A 26263-nucleotide genomic window follows, 5' to 3' on the forward strand; every position below is an offset into this window, starting at 1 on the left:
ACACCTCAGGTGAGCCTGCGTCATCTGCCAGAGTGAGCTGCCTGTGTTCCTATCCAGCTGGTTCCTGTGTAAGCTGCTATAACTATTGGTCTTCAAGCCTAACTCCAGAATGTGACAGCTACAATCTTTCTTAGTCCACCTGACCTTGGCTTAGTATCAAGAGATCTCGGATTTTCCACTTCTTAATAAGTGATTGGACAGTACTGACTGGCATATTCAAGGCTTTGGATATCTTTTTATATAGTTTTCTGTCATTATAAAGCTCCATTACCATGTTACACAGGTCTTATGGCAGTTCTTTTCTGCTCCCCATAGCTCAGTATTTAGCATGCTCAGTCCATCAATGTGAGAGTTAACAAACTCTCTGGCTAGTTATACACTGACACCAATTGCAATTTAATCGCTTGCGGACCGCCTAACGTACTTTTACTGTGGCAAGTCGGCTCCCCTGCACGAAATGATGTACCTGTACGTCATTTCGTGCAGGGGCTCCAAGGGGCGCGCGCGTGCCACTGGAGGTGCAATCGCGTGCTGAATGGCTAGAAGCGGAGCCAATCAGCAGACCCGATGTCCACCGGCCAACTGCATTAGTTCCCGAGAGACACAGAATGGCGGTTGGCCTATGTAAATAAGGTAGATCACTGCTCTGGCAGGGAGGAAGACAGGAGATTTTGTGTTTCTACTAAGCAGGAACACAGATCTCTGTCTTCCCCCAGTCAGACCATCCCCCACACAGTTAGCAAGCACTCCCAGGGAACACGTTTAACCCTTTGATCGCCCCTGATGTTAACCCCTTTCCTGCCAGTGTCATTTCTACAGTGACAGTGCATATTTTTTAGCACTGATCACTATATTGGGGTCGCTGGTCCCCAAAAAAGTCTCAAAAGTGTCAGTTAGGTGTCTTATTTGTCCAACGCAATGTTGCAGTCCTGCTATAAGTCACTGAAGACTTCCATTACTAGTAAAAAAAATATAAAAAATTAAGTAAAAATTCCATAAAAACATCCCCTAGTTTGTAGACGCGATAACGTTTGCACAAATCAATCAATATACGCTTATTGGGATTTTATTTTTTATTTTTTTTACCAAAAATATGTAGCAGAATACAAATTGGCCTAAATTTATTAAGAAATTTGATTTTTTTACATTTTCTATTGGATGTATTGAAAGTATTGGAAGTAAAAAATATATATTTTTTTTTCAACAAGCAGGATATTAAAACCCCCCATAACAGGATATTACTACTCCTATAACAGGATATTACCCCTTCCATGTCTGGCGGAAATCCAATACAGCTCACCATCCAAATAATACCATTCCTACAGTAATGCATGTACTGTAGGTGGTAAAATGTCCACCCATGAGCACACAGTGGTTGGAGGAGAAGGTGGGGAATGTCCACCAATGAGCACACAGTGGTTGGAGGAGAAGGTGAAGAATGTCCACCAATGAGCACACAGTGATTGGAGGAGAAGGTGAGGAATGTCCACCAATGAGCACACAGTGGTTGGAGGATAAGGTGGGGAATGTCCACCAATGAGCACACAATGGTTGGAGGAGAAGATGGGGAATGTCCACCAATGAGCACACAGTGGCACGTCATTAGAGCCAGAGGCTCAAATAGGCTTCAAAAAAGGGTGGGCTCAGGGCACAGAGCACTGCACCCTGAGCCCACCCAGTTGTGTGACAATAGCAAATGAATATTCGCTATTGCCACACTGACTCTCCTCCCAGCCAATCAGGAAGTAGGTTGTGAGACCCCTTTCCTGATTAACCAAAAGGAGAAGCGATCTTACTGGCCAGTGGCCAGGAAGAGGCAGAAGACCCACGGCTGGAGGAGAAGGACAGGAGAAGCTCAGCCGTCCAGCAGCTCCCAGAAGCATCCCCGGCTCAGACAGGAGGAAGGAGGAGGTAAGGAGGCAGACCGTTCGGGGGGAAGGGAATGTGTTGCCTGCCGACTGACTGACCGACCGCATTGGTTTGCCGCCCCCCCCCCCCGAATTACCAAGCACCAGCCACCACTGCTCAGGGCATGCTGGGATACTGTATAAAAGCCAGGAGCACATGTGCTCGAGGTCTTTCCTCTGTATGGCGGAGTCCCGGAGGAAGGGGGGCGGCTGCCACCTCCTCTGTAGAGGTGCCATGTGGCCTCAGGGGGTTGCCCTGAGGGCCTGGAGAGTAGTAGTGGGGAACTGAACCCAGAGGTCTAGAGAAGCTGACTGAGAGGAGAGACAATGGATGATCTGTCTATCTCCTTCTCCTATCCCAGTTCCAAATAAACATCAACAAAAAAAACAACACCCCTGACTGTTTATTTGACTGACGAGCCATCAGGAGTAAGGAGGGGCAGGACTGCTGATAGAAATTGCGGGGCCCAATACAGACTACCTGACAGGGCCCCCCTAAGAAAATATTAAAGCTATATTTCGCTAAAAATACAATAAAATCGTTATTAACAGATACAAATACAACACAATTCACAGAATTCTTTCTAAATCTATACAGACTGGGCAGTTGGAGCACCAGGATCAGAGAGACAGAGGCAGAGGAACAAAGTTGCAGAGATAAATAACTTAGGAGCAGAGCTAACATTAGAGCCAGCGCTGGGCGGGGGCACACAGGGAGGGGGATTAGTGAGGAACGACTGTTTCTTTCCCAGCAGAAAGCTGGCAGCAGGGAGAGGGGAAGAGACCAGCTTTCAACTGCTGGAGGAAGAGTTCTGCAATTGTCGTCCATCACTAATCCCCCTCCCTGTGTGGGCCATCCTGTGTGCTTGGAACCCCTACAAGAGGACTGGTGCCCCCCCCCCCCCCATCAGCAGCCCTGAGGAGGGGATTCATGAACTATATCTCAAGGTCATTAGGGGAGCCCGTTTAGTCATCTTCCAGCAGGACCTATGGGGACAGTGCTACATATGTAATATTTGTAAAAACTTCTTCTTCAGCTTGCGGCTGGACTGGATAATAATGGTGGCTTCTGCCAATGGAAAGAGGGCTACCATTAACCAGATGATTAACTGTAGAAAGTTACCAAAGAAAGATTGTGCCACAAGTTTGACAATCTCAGCGACATTGACGAGGACAGAAAGTACAAGAAATGATATCATGGTTCTCACAGCATTGATATGAGCCTGGAGGTTTGGAGGAGCAAATCCCGAGTCATTCTTCTTCACCTTCCACATATGTCTGAACATAGAGGACATGGTGACCATGAGGGAGCCGAAGGTCATCAGGAAGGGCAGACAGGAACAGAGGCCGATGATCAATACTACACTGGGGTCATTAATGGAAAATTTAAAATGGGGTAAAATGTAACCAAGGGTGGAGTTGTCTTCAGAGATTTGGATGTTAAGATACCAGACTGATTGAACAGTCAAAACGAAAGACACAACCGCAGAGAGGAAAAGCAGGTGAGGCAAGCAGGACACAAGGATCCTCTTCATCCAGATAAAGAGTCGGTGTCTGATGTTGGTGATGGTGGTACAGTAATAGGCGCAGAGCCAGGCAATCAGCCAATAACTGAAATTTAAGTGGAAAGGGATGATGACCAACGTTGCATGGTACAACCTCGTCACATGATAAATAGGGAACAATAAAGCAATGGAACTCCCCAGCATCATTCCTCGCATGCTAATGTTAGTGGCTCCCATGACCAGCTGGATGAGACTGGAAGGGTTCAGCTTCATCCCATTCCTGAGTCTTTTCACGTGGAAGACCATGATGTACGAGTTGAGGTAGAAGGACAGAAGGCTTTCTGAAACAGCGATGGAAAAGCCAACAATCTCTTTTAGCATCATGTTCAGTCCTGCTGCTCTCCAGCTCATTAGAATGAATCTATTTAGAGTGTCCTGAGTTATTTATTAGAGTTTAGCCAATGCAAATGATTGCCTCTCAGTTTACACCATACAGAGATATGATACTAGAACATGTTCACAATGAATGACACTCACCGAAACAAAACACAATGACCATGCAGCCTGGCAGACCAGAAAAAGGGGGAAAAAGCCCCCTCCACCCCTTCCTTCCTTCCTGTATCATACCAGGCCCTGTGCCCTCAACATAGGGAGTTTTTTTCTGTTCCTTTTGTCGGTGATTTCTCTCTCTTTTTTTCCCCCCATTTTTTATTATTCATTATTATCATTATTTATGCCTTTCTTCTGTAGCAAAATTTCCCAGCATAGATGCTGGATGTGGGTCCCCCTGGGTCACCATTTGCAACAAAAGTACCTTCAGGCATGTTTCTCCAAGTGTGAGCACCTAAGACAAGGACCAGTCCAGTTTATTTGGTTTTTAGGGTTTATTTAGGAACTTGGATGGGAGAAGGGAAGAGTGGGATACTCCAACAACTGAACTATGCACAATTAGGCAGGGACTCTAGAAAATGCTGCTTGACGCTGGTTAACGCTGTCCGAATGCCTGTTAACGCTGAGTTGACACTGCGACTTTGCCTTTGACTGCTAAAGTCCTTTTTTGCTCCCTGGGGTAGCTGACTGTACACTGTAACTGTACTGCTGAACACTTCAGGGCTCACACTGGCACTCCCTTTACTTCCCTATCTTCAGGGCTTCACTACTTGGCACCCCCTTTCACTGCCACAATTACTGGTTAGCTGGCTCCTGGATCCCCTTGACCTCCCCTTGACCTTCTGGAGTGGTCCCCTCTCTCTAAGGCAGACCCCTGGGCAGATCTTGAATACTCACGACACTGTCTTTCCTGAAGATCTCTGCCCAGCAGCTCCACTCAGTCAGCACACTCTGGATCCTTTCTGCAGCCCAGCTCAATCTCCAGTCCCTAGGCCAACTGCCTGGACCACCTTCACACTGTACAGGAGAGGAACAGCTGTCACCTCCTCCTGGGACTAATGTTCCTGCCAAAAGACACTCTGTCACATGCTCCCCACAGATTTATAACCAATCCCAGGGTGCATTGTGGTAAACCCCGCCCTCTGAGATAGTCATGAATCCTGGTGTGCTATTGGCTAGGTTTCCTCCTCTGACCAACAAGATCCCTCATTGGATACAGTGGGGAGACTCAACAGACACACCTGGAAACATGTGGCAGATAGCTAACAATTCAGGCCCCCCTAATAAGCAGACAGGACCGCATATGTATTTGCCTAGCACCTACCTAGGAGGGTGCAACACTTCTTTTCCTCTTTTTTCTTTTATTTTTCTTTTTTATTTTTCTTTGTGGTAGATTCAGCTGCAAGAGTCATTTATGTCAGTAGTTGATTACGATGTCTGTAATTACATTGATAGCTTTCAGGTGTTTAGATACTATTTGTGCAGCCATTCCACAAACATCTTTATGGTTATGAATAAGCGATTGTCATTTTGTGAAACGCGTTAACCTATCTACATCTCCTGCCTCTGGATAACTTGTCTGTTCATTTTTGATCAATAAATCACCTATTATTTCAAGTCGAAGTGCAGTCTCTCATCGTTTAATGAACATTGTTGCCGGAGTTGCGGATCTGGCATGCACCCGACCGCTGATCATTTGATCACATACACTGGAGCAGCTCCCCTTTGTGTGATTTTGCAACATAGGGAGGGTACCTTGCCATGTTGAGGACAACAGCCCCTTCCCCACATTCTTAGCCTGGGGCATGTGGGGGTCTGCAGCAAGGACTTACCAAAATCTGGAACCCCTTTAAGATAAGCGGATTGCCAGATATCCCCACTCATGTGATCTAGTAAGAAGCCCCACCCGACTAAGCCCCTTGTCCCCATGTGGATGGGGATAAGGGCCTCATACCTATATCCCTGGCCTGGTAAATGGAGAGGGTCTGTGGGAGGGGGATTATCATCCCCTGGTCTCCACAACCCAACTCCCAGACCCTCTTTGCCTCTAGCATATAACCTACTACTCCATGGCATTCACATGCCGAGGGACCAGAAAATTGTCCAACCTGTGCCAGAGCTCCCCAGTCCCACCAGTAACAGCCTGTGGTTTATTTGGTGTGAAAATGTGTACAGTATTTGTGAAGAATGTGTACAGTATTTGCAGGTGCTGTATTTTATTTTTTTTTTTCAAAGAGACTGGAGAGCCTCTTAAAGGACCCTCTAGGCAGGACTGCACTCTCTAAAAAACGAAAGTTGAAAAGGATTAAAAGAGGTGCATGGAAGCCAGCCAGCCCCCAGTCTGATGTACCCACCCTCCAGTCTGCCACCAACCAAGTAGACCTGTCTCATGATATAAATAAAGAACAGGGGTTTAGTTGACACGCATTTGCAAACGCATGTGTAAGCTGCAGGGCCTCTACACGGCACCCTGTGTTACCTGCAGTCCTAACACTTTCTAATTTGAGTGTCTCCACAATGGAAGCACATGGCTGCTAATGGATGGATGAGAGACAGGTGGGAGGGACCCTGAATATGGGAACTGTCCAGTGGTAAATGTCATGCGGTGGCTAGAGTTGGGGCCCAAGTTCCACATTGGTGAGCTCTATACACAGTTTGTAATGTAACACAGTGAAAGCTCATCTGGGGGAACTGCCTTAATGTTAAATTCTTGACATGACCTCAGTCTCCTTTTGTTCACATTGATGAGCGTGCTTCACGCAAAAGGCACCCCTGTGTGCAGGGCGATTAGACCCACCCACACATTCGTGCTCCACTCCAACAGTCTGCTAGTGCCCTTTCATCTTATTTCTCTCACTAACCTTCCTTTTTTGCAATAATGTCCTCTCTCCTCAAACACCCATTTCTTCATCCCTCCTCTCTACCCCAGAGCTTATACATATGTCACCCGCACTTTTGCCTTCTCAATATTACTGCATTTATCATTTCTTGCTCCTTCTTAGCCTACATAATGTTACCACTTACAAATCACTGGGGCATTTGCCCACGTATAAATTCTGCTCCCACCTCACCTCCCTCACCCTCCTACGATTCCTAACTTCTAGAGATATCACCCCAAACCCTGGCCCTCTACCCTCTAACTCTCACTCCTAGAACCGGCAGTTTCTTCTCTCTGGCAATGCCCGCAACCCTCTTTCTCTTATTTCAGTTCCTCTCCTTCCATGAGCCAGTTCCCCTCCATATGTGCCCTCTAAAATACTTGCTCAGTCTCTAACAAACGTGCCTCCGTCAATAACCTTTTCTTCTCCAACTCCCTCAATCTGCTTGCTATTACTGAAATCTGGGTCCAGGAATCTGACTCTGCCTCTCCAGCTGCCCTCCACCATGGTGGCCTCCTCTGAACTCCCTCACCTAGACCCAGTGGACCAAAAGGACACGAAGTTGGACCTCCACTTTTACAACAAAGCTCCTTCCAGATTCTTCCTATACCTCTCTCAGTCCCACTACTCTATTGAACTGCACTGTGTTTGTCTTTTTCCTTCAGTTTGTCTGAGGATTGACTCGATTGTCTCAATGACTGCTCTGCATGGCACACTACTTTCTCTCCTTACTTTTCAACTACTCAAATCAACCTCCTCTTTTAACCTAACACAAAGGGCACAAACCGTCACTCACTCCAATGGAAACACCCTGGACCTTGTATTCTCCTACCTCTGCACTCCCAGCAACCTCTGTAACACCCCTTTTCCTTTCTCCAATCACAACCTTATCAGTTTCACACTCGCCAACCTCCTTTGCCTCAAACAAGCAACCAGTTACCCATAGAAACCTCTGCCATCTCAACCCTTCCCTTCTTCATTCTGCTACTGACTATGTTTATGACAAAATTGCACCCCTTTGCTGCCCAGACCTGGCCACTTCTGTTGACAACAACATACTGTCATCCTCCCTGGACACGCTCCCTCCTCTCTCTACAGGCAGAACAAGGCCTCACCTGGTACAACCCTGGCAAATAGACGACACCAGAAGTCTCAAGAGATACAGCCATGCAAGACTTCACCCTCTACAAATTTGCCCTTTGCAAATACGACTCTTGCTTCCACACAGCTAAACAAACCTACTACGTCACTCCTCATCAAAACCCTCTCATCCAGTCCTCGCCACCTGTTTTTTACCCTCAATTCCTTACTTCACACCCCACTGCCTCTACTAACCAACTTTCTTATTGCCCAGGAGATTATGAGTCATTTCAAAAACAAGATCAATACAATTCATGATGAGATATCCAGTAACCAGCTATCTCCTTCAACCAACACATCAAGTCTAATACCAAACTCAGTACTTTTCTCCTTTGACCCAGTTATCATTGAAGAAATCGCCAAACTCCTTTCTGAGGCCCACCTCACCACCTGTTCCCTGGACCCTATCCCCTCACAATTACTATGGCCCCCATCCTACTCTGTTCTCTATGGGTACCCCCATATTTTAAAAAAACCCTCAATGGACCCTACCTGTTTGAATTACTTAAGGCCCAATTTCCCTGTTCCAATGTGTTTCCAAGCTTCTTGAACACATTGTCCACAACTGTATGAATTGCTACCTCATTGATAACAACCTTCTTGACCCAAACAGCTTGGCTTTTGCCCACAACATTCCACTGAAACCTTTCATTTAAAAGTCATTAATGACCTACTAACTGCTAAAACCAATGGCCATTACTCCATACTCATACTCCATACTCATACTCCATACTCATACTCCATACTCATACTCCATACTCATACTCTTAGACACAGTCGACCACCCACTCCTCAAAAAACTCCTCTCCCTTGGCCTTGGCCTCCATGACTCTAAATAAAGGTGATTATTACCCTTTTCAATTATTTCAGCACATCCTGTATAAATAAATAGCATTTTCATTGAGGGTTTTCACAAAATTTACAATTATTAATAATTATCAGATTAACTTGGAAACGCCATGAGTCTGGCTTTGGTTTTCCAAGCAATCGGATGACATGATCTGGAGAGACGGTTTACAAGTCACAGCGGAGATCTCCTCCATCTTTATGGAAATGAAGGTTATTTTTATGACTGGTATCGTACTTCATGTCTATGTTCTTCTCCTTATACAAATGATCTGTACTGAGCTCCATGTAATCCTAGTCATGGCGGAGATTCATGTTACCCTCCAGCACACAGATGTCTTTGGATATTATCAGAAACTAGTGATCAGGAAAGATGTCTGTCTGTGCGTCTGTCTGTCCATCCTGGGATGTTGTACAATACACCTTCATTATACAACAAAAACCTAAAAAGGAAACACAGGGAAATCCACCAATGGGGTTATCATGAATTTAAAGTGTTTTTTTCTTTTTTTTCGTGTTTTTGATATAAAATATATAAGGACAAAAACACACAAGGGAGAGTGTGGGGAGGGGAAATCTTCTTCAGACTTCCCCCTTAACCAATTCTGGAGTGGAAGGTTTTACCCCCTTAATGACCAGGCCATTTTTTTCAATACGGCACTGCGTTATTTTAACTGACAATTGCGCAGCTGTGCGAAGCTGTACCTAAATAAATTGACGTCCTTTTTTTTTTTTTAACACAAACAGAGCTTTCTTTTGGTGGTATTTGATCACCTGTGTGATTTTTATTTTTTACGCCATAAACAAAAAAAGAGCGACGATTCTGAAATAAAAAAAACAAATTTTCACTTTCTGCTATATAACATTCCCAATAAAAAAATGTAAAAATCAAATTTTTTCATCATTTTAGGCCAATTTGTATTCTGCTACATATTTTTGGTAAAAAAATCCCAACAAGCGTATTTTGATTGGTTTGCGCAAAAGTTATCAAGTCTACAAACTAGGGGAAATATTTATGTCATTTTTATTTTAACTAGTAATGGCGGCGATCAGTGATTTTTAGTGGGACTGTGACAGATCGAACCCCTTACTGACATTTTTTGACACTTTTTTTGGGGGGGGGGGGCAGTGACATTACTACAATAATCAGTTTTATATTTTTAGCACTGATTACTGTAGTAATGCCACTGGTCCCCCCAAAAGTGTCAAAAATGTCAGTTAGGGGTCCAATCTGTCTGCCGCAATGTCGCAGTCCCGCAAAAAATCTCAGCTCGCCGCCATTACTAGTAAAAAAAACAATAAAAATGACATAAATCTTTCCCGTAGTTTGTAGACGCGATAACTTTTGCGCAAACCAATCAAAATACGCTTATTGCGATTTTTTTTTTACCAAAAATTTGTAGCAGAAAACCAATTGGCCTAAAATGTTAAAAAATTTAGATTTTTACATTTTTTTTTTAGCAAAATATATTTTTTTTCAAAATAGTTGCTCTTTTTTTGTTTATAGAACAAAAAACAAAAATCGCACAGGTGATCAAATACATAAATTTTATTTGGGTACAGCATTGCACGACCGCGCAATTGTCCGTTAACCACTTAAGCCCCGAAAGATTTTACCCCCTTCCTGACCAGGGCCTATTTTGCAATTCAGCACTGCGTGACTTTAATTGACAATTGTGCGGTCATGCGACGCTGTACCTAAACAAATTTGAATCCACAGAGAGAGAGAGAGACAGTTCAGGAAACACGGGAGAGTACCTGAGGATGTGTAAAGACACGGGAGAGTACCTGAGGATGTGTGAAGACACGGGAGAGTACCTGAGGATGTGTGAAGACACGGGAGAGTACATGAGGATGTGTGAAGACACGGGAGAGTACATGAGGATGTGTAAAGACACGGGAGAGTACTTGAGGATGTGTGGAGACACGGGAGAGTACATGAGGATGTCTGGAGACACGGGAGAGTACCTGAGGATGTATGGAGACACGGGAGAGTACCTGAGGATGCCTGGAGACACGGGAGAGTACCTGAGGATGTGTGAAGACACGGGAGAGTACATGAGGATGTCTGGAGACACGGGAGAATACCTGAGGATGTCTGGAGACACGGGAGAGTACCTGAGGATGTGTGGAGACAGGGGAGAGTACTTGAGGATGTGTGGAGACACGTGAGAGTACCTGAGGATGTGTGGAGACACGAGAGAGTACCTGAGGATGTCTGGAGACACGGGAGAGTACCTGAGGATGTGTGGAGACACGGGAGAGTACCTGAGGATGTATGAAGACATGGGAGAGTACATGAGGATGTCTGGAGACACGGAAGAGTACCTGAAGGATGTCTGGAGACACGGGAGAGTACCTGAGGATGTGTGGAAACACAGGAGAGTACCTGAGGATGTCTGGAGACACGGGAGAGTACCTGAGGATGTGTGGAGACACGGGAGAGTATCTGAGGATGTGTGAAGACACGGGAGAGTACCTGAGGATGTGTGAAGACACGGGATAGTACCTGAGGATTTGTGAAGACACGGGAGAGTACCTGAGGATGTGTGGAGACACGGGGGAGTACCTGAGGATGTGTGAAGACACGGGAGAGTACCTGAGGATGTGTGAAGACACGGGAGAGTACTTGAGGATGTGTGGAGACACGGGAGAGTACATGAGGATGTCTGGAGACACGGGAGAGTACCTGAGGATGTGTGAAGACACGGGAGAGTACCTGAGGATGTGTGGAGACACGGGAGAGTACCGGAGGATGTGTGAAGACACGGGAGAGTACCTGAGGATGTGTGAAGACACGGGAGAGTACCTGAGGATGCGTGAAGACACGGGAGAGTACCTGAGGATGTGTGAAGACACGGGAGAGTACCTGAGGATGTGTGAAGACACGGGAGAGTACCTGAGGATGTGTGAAGACACAGGAGAGTTCCTGAGGATGTGTGAAGACACGGGAGAGTACCTGAGGATGTGTGAAGACACGGGAGAGTACCTGAGGATGTGTGGAGACACAGGAGAGTACCTGAGGATGTGTGGAGGCACGGGAGAGTACCTGAGGATGTGTGAAGACAGGAAACTTTGGGGTTAACAGGTGACATGGGTTGCACAGGAGTCACAGGGGACACTGGCCAGGCAGGGGTCACTGGAGACACAACAGGGTCAATGTAGACACAGGTGTCACTGAATACACAAAAGCCACAGGGAGCCACAGGAGTGCCCAGGGGTCACTGGAGACGCAGAGATCTCCAGGAGTCATAGAGTTACTGAATGAATTAGAGTGCTGATTTCGTTAGAAACACTGGTTGCCAAATAAGTGCGCAGGGGTTACAGAGTTATTGAAGTTAAAGGAGCACTGAGGTCACTGGAGACACTAAGGTCACTGGTGTTTAAAAAATGTCAAGAGGTCACAAAGTTACTGAAGGTATAGAAGTGCTGGGGTCACAGGAGTGAAAGAGATCACAGGGTCACTGAAAGCACATTAGTGCAAGAGTCATTGAGGACACTGGGGTCACTGAATGCACAGGAGTCAGGGATATACTGCAGTCACTGGAGACACAGGGGCTAGAGGGGTTACAGAGTCACTGAAGGCACAGGAACACTGCAGTCACTGGAGACATTGGGGTTACAGGAATGTACCCTCTCTGCCTTCAACCTCTCAGGTGATGAATCTCCACCTTCCCTCCACTCAAGTGATGAGTCTCCACCTTCCCCCCTCAGGTGATGAGTCACCACCTCCCCCTCAGGTGATGATGAGTCTCCACCTTTCCCCCTCAGGGGATGAGTCCCCAACTTACCCCCTCAGGTGATGAGTCACCACCTTACCCCCTCAGGTGATGAGTCTCCATCTTTTCCCCCCCGGGTGATGAGTCTGAACCCTACCCCCTCAGGTGACGAGTCTCCACCTTCCCCCCTCAGGTGATGAGTCACCACCTTACCCCCTCAGGTGATGAGTCACCACCTTACCCCCTCAGGTGATGAGTCACCACCTCCCCCTCAGGTGATGAGTCTCCACCTTACCCCCTCAGGTGATAAGTCACCATCTTACCCCCCCTCAGGTGATGAGTCTCCACCTCCACCCTCAAGTGGTGAATCTCCACCTTCCTCCTACTCAGGTGATGAGTCTCCATCTTTTCCCCCCGAGTGATGAGTCTGCACCCTACCCCCTCAGGTGATGAGTCTCCACCTTGCCCCCTCAGTTGGTGAGCCTCCACCTTCCTTCCTCAGGTAATAAGTCTCCACTCCCCCCTTAGGTGATACGTCTCTACCTCTCCCCTTCAGTTGATGAATCTCCACCTTCCCCCCACTCAGGTGATGAGTCTCCACCTTTTCCCCCCAGGTGACGAGTCTGCAACTTACCCCCTCAGGTGATGACTCTCTACCTTCCCCCCTCAGGTGAGGAGTCTCCACCTTCCCCTCTCAAGTGATGAGTCTCCACCTTCCTCCCTCAGGTGACCAGTCTCCACCTCCCCCCCTCAGGAGATGAGTCTCCACCGCCCCCCTCAGGTAATGAGTCTCTACCTTCCTCTCTCAGGTAATGAGTCTCCACCTTCCTCCCTCAGGTGATGAGTCTCCACCCTCCCCCAGGTAATGAGTCTCCACACTCCCCCCCTCAGGTGGTGAGTCACCACCTCCCCCTTGCCTTAGATAATGAGTCTCTATCTTCCTCCCTCAGGTAATGAGTCTCTACTTCCTCCCCCAGGTAATGAGTTCCCACTTTCCTCCCTCAAGTAATGACTTCTCCAGGCATGCAGCCTTGCTGGCCAGGAAAGAGGACACAATGAGCAGTCCCCCTCCTGAACCATACCAGGCCACATATCCTCAACATTAAGAGGGTACCTTGCAAGGGTAAAGCCTCCCTTCCCCTTGCAATGCACCTTGTCCCAATGTAGATGGGGACAAGGACCTCATTCCCACATCCTGTTACCCAAAAGGGGTGTAGGGGTCTGCAAGGGGGAGCCAGGCCTTCTCTTCAACATGAATGCCTGACCTCACAAATGCGCTTTTGGTCAAACATTACCATAGACACACTTCTGAAGCTGTTATAGCTACAAAGGGTGAGCCAACTCAATACTGTACCCTACAGACTAAGGCTGGGATGCCATTAAAGTTCATGTGCTTGTAAAGGCAGGCGTCCCAATACTTTTGACAATATAGTGTACTGTATATACATTTACATATAATTGAGTCCCAGCACACAGAATACATGCTCTTTCTTATTGAGTGTCAGCTCCACTAGCATCCCATGCAAGCCCAGCACTTCCTTGTGGGATGACTTCAGCACTTGTTATTGCCATCCCTATGCGTTTCATCCTCCAATATCTTTAGAGAGAGAAATATATATCTATGTAAAAATCAACATGTTTCCCTGAACCCAGAGGGGATGTTTGTCACATACACACCCCCATCCCCCATTTGAACACATACCCCATTTGATAAAGTCATTTTTAATTATAGCTGTGCAGACTAAAGACTTTTACTGTATATCCTTAACTTGCTGCACAAACTCTCTCACCTCTTGCCACTAGACTAAGAACATCTAAGGGCAGGTAATGACAGGGACCTATCTACCTGAACTTTCCATATGACTTCCTCTATCATGTAGGGACTATATTCTCCAGCTAGGAGGGCTTCTCATTCTTTCCAGACCTAATTTACATAGTTGACCTTCTCCTTCTTACACCTATATGGCTGGTACACCTTACAGGTTATCTCTCCGACACTTTCAAGTATCTCATGCTATTAAGCCAGTAACTTACTTTCCCTTAAAGGGACCGGAATTAGTATGACAGTTCAAACCTTCCCAGGGCTATTGTAAATTGCTGCAGATGTTCCTAGGCCAGGGGCATAATAGAACAAATTATAGCTTGCATGGCTGAGATATTCTATATTACACTCTTGTAGGGAGTAGCCTCGCTTTCCGAAGTTTCCTTCACAAGATCTAGCAACCTTCTGGGATGGCACCCGTATAACAGTTCAAAGGGTGAAAAAACCCAGGGCTGTGGCACTTTTCAAATTGCAAACAACAAATAAGGCAGTAGCCAACCCAGATCTCTTCCATATTTGCCTATCGGGTTCTCTAGCATGCTTTTGAGTGTATTATTAACCAGTTGAGGACAATGGAATTACTACAGACATCCAAAAAACGTCATCAAAGTGCACAGGATGTATGTAGTATGCCTTGTTCTTCAGCCCATCTGTCACTGTCCCCTCACACTTGAAGGCAATTTTCAGCCATCAAAATGACAGTAGGGAGTTACAATGTAACATTGTTTATAAATATTGCTCAGAGGAATTCGAGATTCAATGTAATATTGTATATAAAGATTGTTCAAACAGGAATTTAAGAGACTCAATGTAACATTGTTTATACATGTTCTTATATAGTTAAAAAGATTGGTCAGGTTTAAAAAAAGACACAAGTCCATCTAGTTTAGGCTGGATTTATTTCTTTACAGAAGACAGATGTCAGGGATTCGGGCAGCTGAGAACGAGGACGTAATAGGTCCGCATGCCGTCTGCAAATGGAACCATCTTCCAGGCAGACCCTATACATTTTGGGTCCCAAAGTCTCTGCGACGATAGCAAGAAGCCAACGAGTGTTGGAAGCGCCATAAGATCGGGCCCATATCTTTTGCTGGGCTGTAAACCTGGGAATCTCTTCGTGTTCGACCCTCTTGTCTTGGGACTGCCGTACATGTTCCTGGACCGTTTGAGGGCGGGACATGTCCAAAACAGTCCATGGCTGCCGACCCAAAAGAAGTTCAGCTGTAGTTTTCCCAGTGGTTGCATGTGGTGTGGTTCTGTAAGCAGAAAGGAAGGAGTCCAGCTGCTGGGGTGACAGGGACTGTTGTTTACTTGTAGCCCCAGTAGCTTTGAAATAGCGTTTGAAGGTCTGTACAAACCTTTCTGCTTGACCATTTGTAGCCGGGTGGTAACGTGCGGTCAACTTGTGTTTGATGTTGTGGGCAGTCAGGAAACTCTGAAACTCCTGACTTGTGAATTGTGCACCGTTGTCTGTGACAATTTCTCTGGGGTATCCAAACATAGCAGCGAGATGTAACGGTATGGAAATTGTCGCCTTAGTCATCGACTGGGTAACAGGAATGACCTCAGGCCACTTTGAATGGGCATCAATAATGATCAAAAAGGTGTGTCCTCTGATCGGGCCTGCAAAGTCCAAGTGTAGGTGAAACCAGGGAACCATGGGCCAAGTCCAGGGCTGGACGCACCCTCGAGGAGGGTCTCTTGCAGTTTGTGCACATCCAGCACACGCATTCACATATGTCGTGATATCGGAGTCGAGGTTCGGCCACCACACATAGCCTCGGGCCTTTTGTTTCATACGTGTGCCCCTGGGATGACCAGTATGTAGCAAGTCCAGAATGTGTCTCCGGAGGGTCTATGGAACGATCACTCGGTCTCCCCATAAAACACAGTTGCCAGGCACAGTTAATTCCAGACTCCTACGGAAGTAAGGTTCATAATCCTGTGTGACAGTTGCAGGCCAACCGTACCGTACCCAGGAGAGTAATGTCTTAAGGAAGGTATCCTTGGCTGTATGGGCTGCTACTTCCCCGGAAGACAGAAAGGAGAGGCTGGTGTAACGACAACTCTTGACAGGGGGAGAAGAGTCTTTTGATGTCCTTGTGAGACGGGACATGGCGTCCGCATTAGCATTGGCATCATGGCTGCGATACTGAATTTTGTAGCTATATGCTCCCAAGAATAGGGCATAGCGTTGAAGATGGGCCGCAGTCGTCAGGGAGATGCCTTTGTCAGGGCTAAAGATCTGAAGGAGTGGTTTATGATCTGTCAGTATGGTGAATTCCCTACCATACAGGTTAAGATGAAACTTCTTAATTGCCCATATGAGCGCCAGAGCCTCTTTGTCAATGTGAGAGTAATTGCTTTCTGCTTTTGTCAAGGACCTGGAGGCGAATGCCATAGGTTTCTCTGACCCATCTGGTAAAACGTGAGATAGTACAGCCCCTAGACCATAGGGTGAGGCATCACAAGCCAAGGTGAGAGGCCTTTGGAGGTCATAGTGCAAGAGCATGTGTGACGCCAACAGCTTTCGCTTAGAAACTTCAAAAGCACGTTGGCATGCAGCCGACCAGTTACATCTGGAGTGTTTCTCCAAAAGCTTGTTTAATGGAAACAAAGTGTGTGCTAGATCTGGCAGGAATTTGTGGTAATAGTTCAGCAAGCCCAGGTATGATCGCAGCTGTTGGACGTTGGTTGGGGCTGGAGCTTTTACTAAAGCATCAACTTTGGCTTCCGTGGTGTGTATACCCTCTGCATCCACAAGGTGGCCACAAAACTCCAATTTAGGTACCATGAATTGGCATTTCGCTAAGTTCACCAACACAAGCTCCACCAACACAAGCTCCATGTTACGCTTGTGTTCCTGGTCCATCAGGCCCATGATGAGCATGTCATCTAACAGGCACTGTGTGAAAGGAATGTCCGCCAAAATCTCATCCATTTTGCGTTGCCAAATGGCTGGGGCGGAGGCTACCCCAAACACCATCCGATTGTATTCATACATTCGCTTGTGAGTGTTGATGGTTAGAAACTTGCGGGACGAAGGGCGGACCTCAAACTGTAAATAAGCTTGCCTGAGATCAAGCTTGGTAAACTTTTGACCTTCTGCAAGAGAGGCAAAAATGTCATCTACTCAGGGTAGGGGATACTGGTCTATCTCCAGTTGACAATTTAGTGCCATGCGGAAATCGCCACAAATGCGTAAGTCCCCATTCGCTTTCTTTACTGGTACAACTGGGGTGGAGTATCTGCTTTGAGTATGTCTGCAGTTTGATTGGTGTTGGATGGACAGTTGTTCGGATCAGAAGTTTTTTCCATTGTTTCTGGGTGATAACTGAAACTGCTGCTCCTGTGTCTACATCCATCTTGAGTTTCTTTTCTTCCACGGTTAACTCTACAGTCATTGCTGAGGGTGCTGAATGCATATGATGTATGTCCAATCTGTGGAGCACTTCCTCATCCTCTGATTCCGATGACGATGTACATCTTCCCACCATATATGCTTTTGTCCTGGTGTTCAGAGGTTGTTTATTTCGCACCTTCTTACTACGGCAGACTCGTTTCAGATGGCCTGCCTTACCACAATTATGACAGAACTGATCCTTAAACCGGCAGACTTTGTGATCATGATCTGTATTCCCACAACGGTAGCAAGCTGACTCCCGGGTTGGTGAGGGCCTATATTTACAGTTTTCTGCTGTTGGCTTGACTGCTGTTCTGAAAACTTCCTCTTTAACCTCTTCCTTTCTGCTCTGGGGGTTCAAAGCCTCTGTATCTTTCACAGCCATTTCCATCACTGAAGTTATCTCAATTGCCTTTGTAAGGGTAAGGTCTTTCTCTGTTAACAGTCTCTTTTGGCTAGACTCACTATTCAGTCCCATGACAAACGTATCCCTCAGTGCAGTCAGTAAATACTCCCCAAAAGAACAGGTTGAGGCTAGTCTGCGAAGGGCGAGCACATAAGGCTTAATATCTTCACCCGGCTGTTGCTGCCGCTGATAGAACCGGAATCTTTCTGCAATCTCTAGTGGTTTAGGCTGGAAGTGATTCCCTAACAGTGTCAGGAGCTCTGCCAAAGTTTTAGTTGCTGGTTTTTCAGGGAAAAGGAGATCCCTAAGAGTGTCATATGTCCTAGCACCAACCACTGTCAGAAATACTGCTACTTGCCTGTCTCCTGTGATGGCATTTGCACAACAATACTGTTCCAGTCCCTCAATCCAGGAACTCCAGGTTGTCTGTTCTCCATCAAATTCACTTAATGTCCCGATCAATGACATTTTCCTGCTGGGCTCTGTGGGTGTTTGTATCCAGCTGACAATCCAGAGTTTTTTTTTTTATCTTCTTTTTTTTTCTCACACGGATAGTAACCTTGTAAATCCCATCCTCGTCGCCACTGTTATATTCTCCGTGTTGTGAGAGACACAGGACTTTATTCAGGACTCACTGTACACTCCAACATGCATTACAGGACAGCTCTGTATATCAATGCATCTCTTACATGTCTCTAAGATGGCCACTCTGCCCCTGGACCCTTGTCATCACTCCTGGGTGGAGCCAGCCTTAAAGTGACAGTACATGTGAAACCCTTTAGGTATAACAAAATCCAATCAGCACTCCTCCAAAATGCCAGGAACGATTCTCTCCAAGCGTGCCCCAGTAAAACAAAGCAAGACTATCCTCATAGCGTAATATGTACAAACTGTTTATTATCACGCAAATGAATAAAAAATGCTTACAAGGTGGTTGAATCAATAGAACAGAATGGAAATTCCCCATAAATTGCGGTCCGCCTCCGTATCCCGGCAACAAGATGTCCGCCGCGTCTCCTCGTGGTGGCTAGCGTCGCCGTAGGCTCCTCCCGACGCCTTTGGTCATAGGCTGAGCCTACGGCGACACTACCCACCACGAGGAGACGTGTCGAGGAGGCAACATGGCCTTTGTAATGAGGGTCCATGTCATCTGGTAAGAGGCAGTGTGTCTTTCAGCTTGGTGGTGGTCTTGGATCTTTCAACCCTTACACATATGTTTGTGGAGTTATAGCAGGATCACACAGCCTCTGTGATCACTTCAGGGAGAATGACAGACAGCTGTTTTTACACCAGCCGTCTGTCTTTCTCTCTCAGCTGCGGGAGATCACGAGTGGCCGGCGGCCATCGGAGCCACTGGTCACACGCACTGGCTCCCTGGCTGACGAGCGAGGGCGGGAGCGCGCCGCAGCCAGCAGCACGCTCGCCCCCTAGAGTCTCCTGAGCAAGCGACGTAGTACTACATTGCTTTGCCCAGGAGCGGCTGCCTGCTGCAGTAATACTGCGGCTGCCTGCTGCAGTAATACTGCGGCGGGCGGAGCTGAAGTGGTTAATACCAAAAGGAAAAATAGAAAATCTAGTCAGTTAAAGTATTCATAATCAGAAAACCAAACATTATGTTTTGCATGAAAAATGTGCATGGAATCAAAAATCGTATGAAATATTATTTTTGTTTGCATAACGGCATCAATTCTGTCTTTAATTTGTGAGAAAGATTCAGAAGGATTCTTCCAATTAAATGCAATGGCCCCATAGTGTTACAACAGAAAACGGATGGATTAATTGTACTGAACAGCAACCACAAAAGAAGAAAAAAACTAATTTATAAATTTATAAAACACATTTTTTATTAAATCATAAGAATAAAAAAGATATACGTGTACATACAAATATTTTACATATAAAAATGTATTCCCTCAGGAATCATCATTACAAAATACCAATTTGGCAACAATAATGTCACAATAATTGGGTATAGTCTGTAGGTCCTCAAAGTGCCGACGCGTTTCGCCAAAAGCTTCTTCAGGGCTGGAGAGACCTTCAAGACATTTGTTCCACAAGAAATTATCATCCAGTCCGCATGATCTCCATTCTTAGCTGCAGAGAATAGTTGTCATTAGTAGGTGTGGGACAGAGGTCATTGACTCTCTGTCCATCTACCAGTGCTTCAGCTGGGTGTTTTTTTACCATTCCAGGGCTCAGTCTGTTGCTGGGCAGAGGGGCTCCCTGAAGCTGTGGAGACAATGTAGGTGCTGTGGTAATGGTGGTGATCATGGCACTGGAGTGGGTTATGGAGGTAATCAGGACACTGGAGTGGGGTATGGTGGTGATCAGGACACTGCAGTGGGGTATGGTGGTGACCAGGACACTGGTGTGGGGTATGGAGGTGATCAGGACACTGGTGTGGGGTATGGAGGTGATCAGGACACTGGAGTGGGGTATGGTGGTGATCAGGACACTGGAGTGGGTTATGGAGGTAATCAGGACACTGTAGTGAGGTATGGAGGTGATAAGGACACTGGTGTGGGGTATGGTGGTGATCAGGACACTGGAGTGGGGTATGGAGGTGATCAGGACATTGGAGTGGGGTATGGTGGTGATCAGGACACTGGAGTGGGGTATGGTGGTGATCAGGACACTGGAGTGGGGTATGGTGGTGATCAGGACACTGGAGTGGGTTATGGAGGTAGTCAGGACACTGGAGTGGGGTATGGTGGTGATCAGGACACTGGAGTGGGTTATGAAGGTAATCAGGACACTGGAGTGGGGTATGGTGGTGATCAGGACACTGGAGTGGGGTATGGAGGTGATCAGGTCACTGGAGTGGGTTATGGAGGTAATCAGGACACTGGAGTGGGGTATGGTGGTGATCAGGACACTGGAGTGGGGTATGGAGGTGATCAGGACACTGGTGTAGGGTATGAAGGTGATCAGGACACTGCAGTGGGGTATGGTGGTGATCAGGACACTGGTATGGGGTATGGTGGTGATCAGGACACTGGTGTGGGGTATGGGGGTGATCAGGACACTGGTGTGGGGTATGGAGGTGATCAGGACACTGGAGTGGGGTATGGAGGTGATCAGGACACTGGTATGGGGTATGGTCGTGATCAGGACACTGGAGTGGGGTATGGTGGTGATCAGGACACTGGTGTGGGGTATGGTGGTGATCAGGACACTGGAGTGGGGTATGGAGGTGATCAGGACACTGGAGTGGGGTATGTTGGTGATCAGGACACTGGAGTGGGGTATGGAGGTGATCAGGACACTGGAGTGGGGTATGGAGGTGATCAGGACACTGGAGTGGGGTATGGAGGTGATCAGGACACTGGAGTGGGTTATGGAGGTAGTCAGGACACTGGAGTGGGGTATGGTGGTGATCAGGACACTGGAGTGGGTTATGAAGGTAATCAGGACACTGGAGTGGGGTATGGTGGTGATCGGGACATTGGAGTGGGGTATGGAGGTGATCAGGACACTGGAGTGGGTTATGGAGGTAATCAGGACACTGGAGTGGGGTATGGTGGTGATCAGGGCACTGTAGTGAGGTATGGAGGTGATCAGGACACTGGAGTGGGGTATGGTGGTGATCAGGACACTGGAGTGGGGTATGGAGGTAATCAGGACACTGGTGTAGGGTATGGAGGTGATCAGGACACTGCAGTGGGGTATGGTGGTGATCAGGACACTGGTATGGGGTATGGTGGTGATCAGGACACTGGTGTGGGGTATGGAGGTGATCAGGACACTGGTGTGGGGTATGGAGGTGATCAGGACACTGGAGTGGGGTATGGAGGTGATCAGGACACTGGAATGGGGTATGGTGGTGATCAGGACACTGGAGTGGGGTATGGAGGTGATCAGGACACTGGAGTGGGGTATGGTGGTGATCAGGACACTGGAATGGGGTATGGAGGTGATCAGGACACTGGAGTGGGGTATGTTGGTGATCAGGACACTGGAGTGGGGTATGGTGGTGATCAGGACACTAGTGTGGGGTATGGTGGTGATCAGGAAACTGGTGTGGGGTATGGTGGTAATCAGGACATTGGAGTGGGGTATGGTGGTGATCAGGACACTGGAGTGAGGTATGGAGGTGATCAGGATACTGGAGTGGGGTATGGAGTTGATCAGGACACTGGAGTGGGGTATGGTGGTGATCAGGACACTGGAGTGGGTTATGGAGGTAATCAGGACACTGTAGTGAGGTATGGAGGTGATAAGGACACTGGTGTGGGGTATGGTGGTGATCAGGACACTGGAGTGGGGTATGGAGGTGATCAGGACATTGGAATGGGGTATGGTGGTGATCAGGACACTGGAGTGGGGTATGGAGGTAGTCAGGACACTGCTGTGGGGTATGGAGGTGATCAGGACACTGGTGTGGGGTATGGTGGTGATCAGGACACTGGAGTGGGTTATGAAGGTAATCAGGACACTGGAGTGGGGTATGGTGGTGATCAGGACACTGGAGTGGGGTATGGAGGTGATCAGGACACTGGAGTGGGTTATGGAGGTAATCAGGACACTGGAGTGGGGTATGGTGGTGATCAGGGCACTGTAGTGAGGTATGGAGGTGATCAGGACACTGGAGTGGGGTATGGAGGTGATCAGGACACTGGAGTGGGGTATGGTGGTGATCAGGACACTGGAGTGGGGTATGGTGGTGATCAGGACACTGGAGTGGGTTATGAAGGTAATCAGGACACTGGAGTGGGGTATGGTGGTGATCGGGACATTGAAGTGGGGTATGGAGGTGATCAGGACACTGGAGTGGGTTATGGAGGTAATCAGGACACTGGAGTGGGGTATGGTGGTGATCAGGGCACTGTAGTGAGGTATGGAGGTGATCAGGACACTGGAGTGGGGTATGGTGGTGATCAGGACACTGGAATGGGGTATGGAGGTAATCAGGACACTGGAGTGGGGTATGGTGGTGATCGGGACATTGGAGTGGGGTATGGAGGTGATCAGGACACTGGAGTGGGTTATGGAGGTAATCAGGACACTGGAGTGGGGTATGGTGGTGATCAGGGCACTGTAGTGAGGTATGGAGGTGATCAGGACACTGGAGTGGGGTATGGTGGTGATCAGGACACTGGAATGGGGTATGGAGGTAATCAGGACACTGGTGTAGGGTATGGAGGTGATCAGGACACTGCAGTGGGGTATGGTGGTGATCAGGACACTGGTATGGGGTATGGTGGTGATCAGGACACTGGTGTGGGGTATGGAGGTGATCAGGACACTGGTGTGGGGTATGGAGGTGATCAGGACACTGGAGTGGGGTATGGAGGTGATCAGGACACTGGAGTGGGGTATGGTGGTGATCAGGACACTGGAGTGGGGTATGGAGGTGATCAGGACACTGGAGTGGGGTATGGTGGTGATCAGGACAATGGTGTAGGGTATGGTGGTGATCAGGACACTGGAGTGGGGTATGGAGGTGATCAGGACACTGGAGTGGGGTATGTTGGTGATCAGGACATTGGAGTGGGGTATGGTCTTGATCAGGACACTGGTGTGGGGTATGGTGGTGATCAGGACACTGGTGTGGGGTATGGAGGTGATAAGGACACTGGTGCGGGGTATGGTGGTGATCAGGACACTGGAGTAGGGTATGGAGGTGATCAGGACACTGCAGTGGGGTATGGTGGTGATCAGGACACTGGTATGGGGTATGGTGGTGATCAGGACACTGGTGTGGGGTATGGAGGTGATCAGGACACTGGTGTGGGGTATGGAGGTGATCAGGACACTGGAGTGGGGTATGGAGGTGATCAGGACACTGGAGTGGGGTATGGTGGTGATCAGGACACTGGAATGGGGTATGGAGGTAATCAGGACACTGGTGTAGGGTATGGAGGTGATCAGGACACTGCAGTGGGGTATGGTGGTGATCAGGACACTGGTATGGGGTATGGTGGTGATCAGGACACTGGTGTGGGGTATGGAGGTGATCAGGACACTGGTGTGGGGTATGGAGGTGATCAGGACACTGGAGTGGGGTATGGTGGTGATCAGGACACTGGAATGGGGTATGGAGGTAATCAGGACACTGGAGTGGGGTATGGTGGTGATCGGGACATTGGAGTGGGGTATGGAGGTGATCAGGACACTGGAGTGGGGTATGGAGGTGATCAAGACACTGGTGTGGGGTATGGTGGTGATCAGGACACTGGTGTGGGGTATGGTGGTGATCAGGACACTGGAGTGGGGTATGAGTTCTGAGAAAACCCCTGATTCTTCACTAGTGAAATAGAGAAAGATATGAGAACTCAGAGTCTTTGTACAGAGTGCTTCCTGTTCATTTACAAAAAAAAAATGAAAGAAAACATGAATGGCCTTTCATGTTCATTATCTTAGTATTTATGAATGAAAACCATATTTTTGTTATTATAACAATTATATTACAAATTATGAATTAACATATGAAAGAAGATCAGTTAATATGTGTCTTATTTTTTATTAATATGAATGTTATTATTACTATTCGTATTATTTGATTAGCATAAATTAATTATCATGTTTATTATTATACTAAAAATTCATTAATTAATTAAATATAATCCATTAATAATTATGAATATAATACTTTCATTATTATAATAATTATATTACTAATTATGAATTAAAATATGAAAGAAAATCGGTTAATTTAAGTGCCTTAATATTATTAGAACTAATATTAAAATTAATAATATTTGCAGTATTTGATTATTTTGAGTTAATAATTCTATTTTTTATTATAAGTATTATTATACAAAAACTTCATTAATTAATACAATATAATAACTATGCATATAATATTTTCATATTTTTAATCATATTTAATATTTACCGATATTCCACCCCGCTCTTCCTGCGCAGCCTGCTGTCTCCGGAGTGGGTTATGGAGGTAATCAGGACACTGTAGTGAGGTATGGAGGTGATAAGGACACTGGTGTGGGGTATGGTGGTGATCAGGACACTGGAGTGGGGTATGGAGGTGATCAGGACATTGGAATGGGGTATGGTGGTGATCAGGACACTGGAGTGGGGTATGGAGGTAGTCAGGACACTGCTGTGGGGTATGGAGGTGATCAGGACACTGGTGTGGGGTATGGTGGTGATCAGGACACTGGAGTGGGTTATGAAGGTAATCAGGACACTGGAGTGGGGTATGGTGGTGATCAGGACACTGGAGTGGGGTATGGAGGTGATCAGGACACTGGAGTGGGTTATGGAGGTAATCAGGACACTGGAGTGGGGTATGGTGGTGATCAGGGCACTGTAGTGAGGTATGGAGGTGATCAGGACACTGGAGTGGGGTATGGGGGTGATCAGGACACTGGTGTGGGGTATGGAGGTGATCAGGACACTGGTATGGGGTATGGTCGTGATCAGGACACTGGAGTGGGGTATGGTGGTGATCAGGACACTGGTGTGGGGTATGGTGGTGATCAGGACACTGGTATGGGGTATGGTCGTGATCAGGACACTGGAGTGGGGTATGGTGGTGATCAGGACACTGGTGTGGGGTATGGTGGTGATCAGGACACTGGAGTGGGGTATGGAGGTGATCAGGACACTGGAGTGGGGTATGTTGGTGATCAGGACACTGGAGTGGGGTATGGAGGTGATCAGGACACTGGAGTGGGGTATGGAGGTGATCAGGACACTGGAGTGGGGTATGGAGGTGATCAGGACACTGGAGTGGGTTATGGAGGTAGTCAGGACACTGGAGTGGGGTATGGTGGTGATCAGGACACTGGAGTGGGTTATGAAGGTAATCAGGACACTGGAGTGGGGTATGGTGGTGATCGGGACATTGGAGTGGGGTATGGAGGTGATCAGGACACTGGAGTGGGTTATGGAGGTAATCAGGACACTGGAGTGGGGTATGGTGGTGATCAGGGCACTGTAGTGAGGTATGGAGGTGATCAGGACACTGGAGTGGGGTATGGTGGTGAGCAGGACACTGGAGTGGGGTATGGAGGTAATCAGGACACTGGTGTAGGGTATGGAGGTGATCAGGACACTGCAGTGGGGTATGGTGGTGATCAGGACACTGGTATGGGGTATGGTGGTGATCAGGACACTGGTGTGGGGTATGGAGGTGATCAGGACACTGGTGTGGGGTATGGAGGTGATCAGGACACTGGAGTGGGGTATGGAGGTGATCAGGACACTGGTATGGGGTATGGTGGTGATCAGGACACTGGAGTGGGGTATGGAGGTGATCAGGACACTGGAGTGGGGTATGGTGG

At 47.4% G+C, this 26263-nt stretch overlaps 1 protein-coding gene across 1 annotated transcript; it reads right to left on the minus strand.

Annotated features, from left to right (window-relative positions):
• Positions 1–2908: 2908 nt before the first annotated feature.
• On the minus strand, positions 2909–3796 carry LOC309557774 (taste receptor type 2 member 40-like; the record flags this gene model as incomplete). Its single annotated transcript, XM_082260539.1, has 1 exon — positions 2909–3796. One exon carries the CDS (start codon positions 3794–3796, stop codon positions 2909–2911), a length of 888 nt encoding a protein of 295 aa, XP_082116665.1.
• Between the last annotated feature and the right edge of the window lie 22467 nt (positions 3797–26263).

Source organism: Pelophylax lessonae (assembly GCF_965119305.1).
Source record: "Pelophylax lessonae genome assembly, chromosome: 6".
Lineage (NCBI taxonomy): Eukaryota > Metazoa > Chordata > Amphibia > Anura > Ranidae > Pelophylax > Pelophylax lessonae.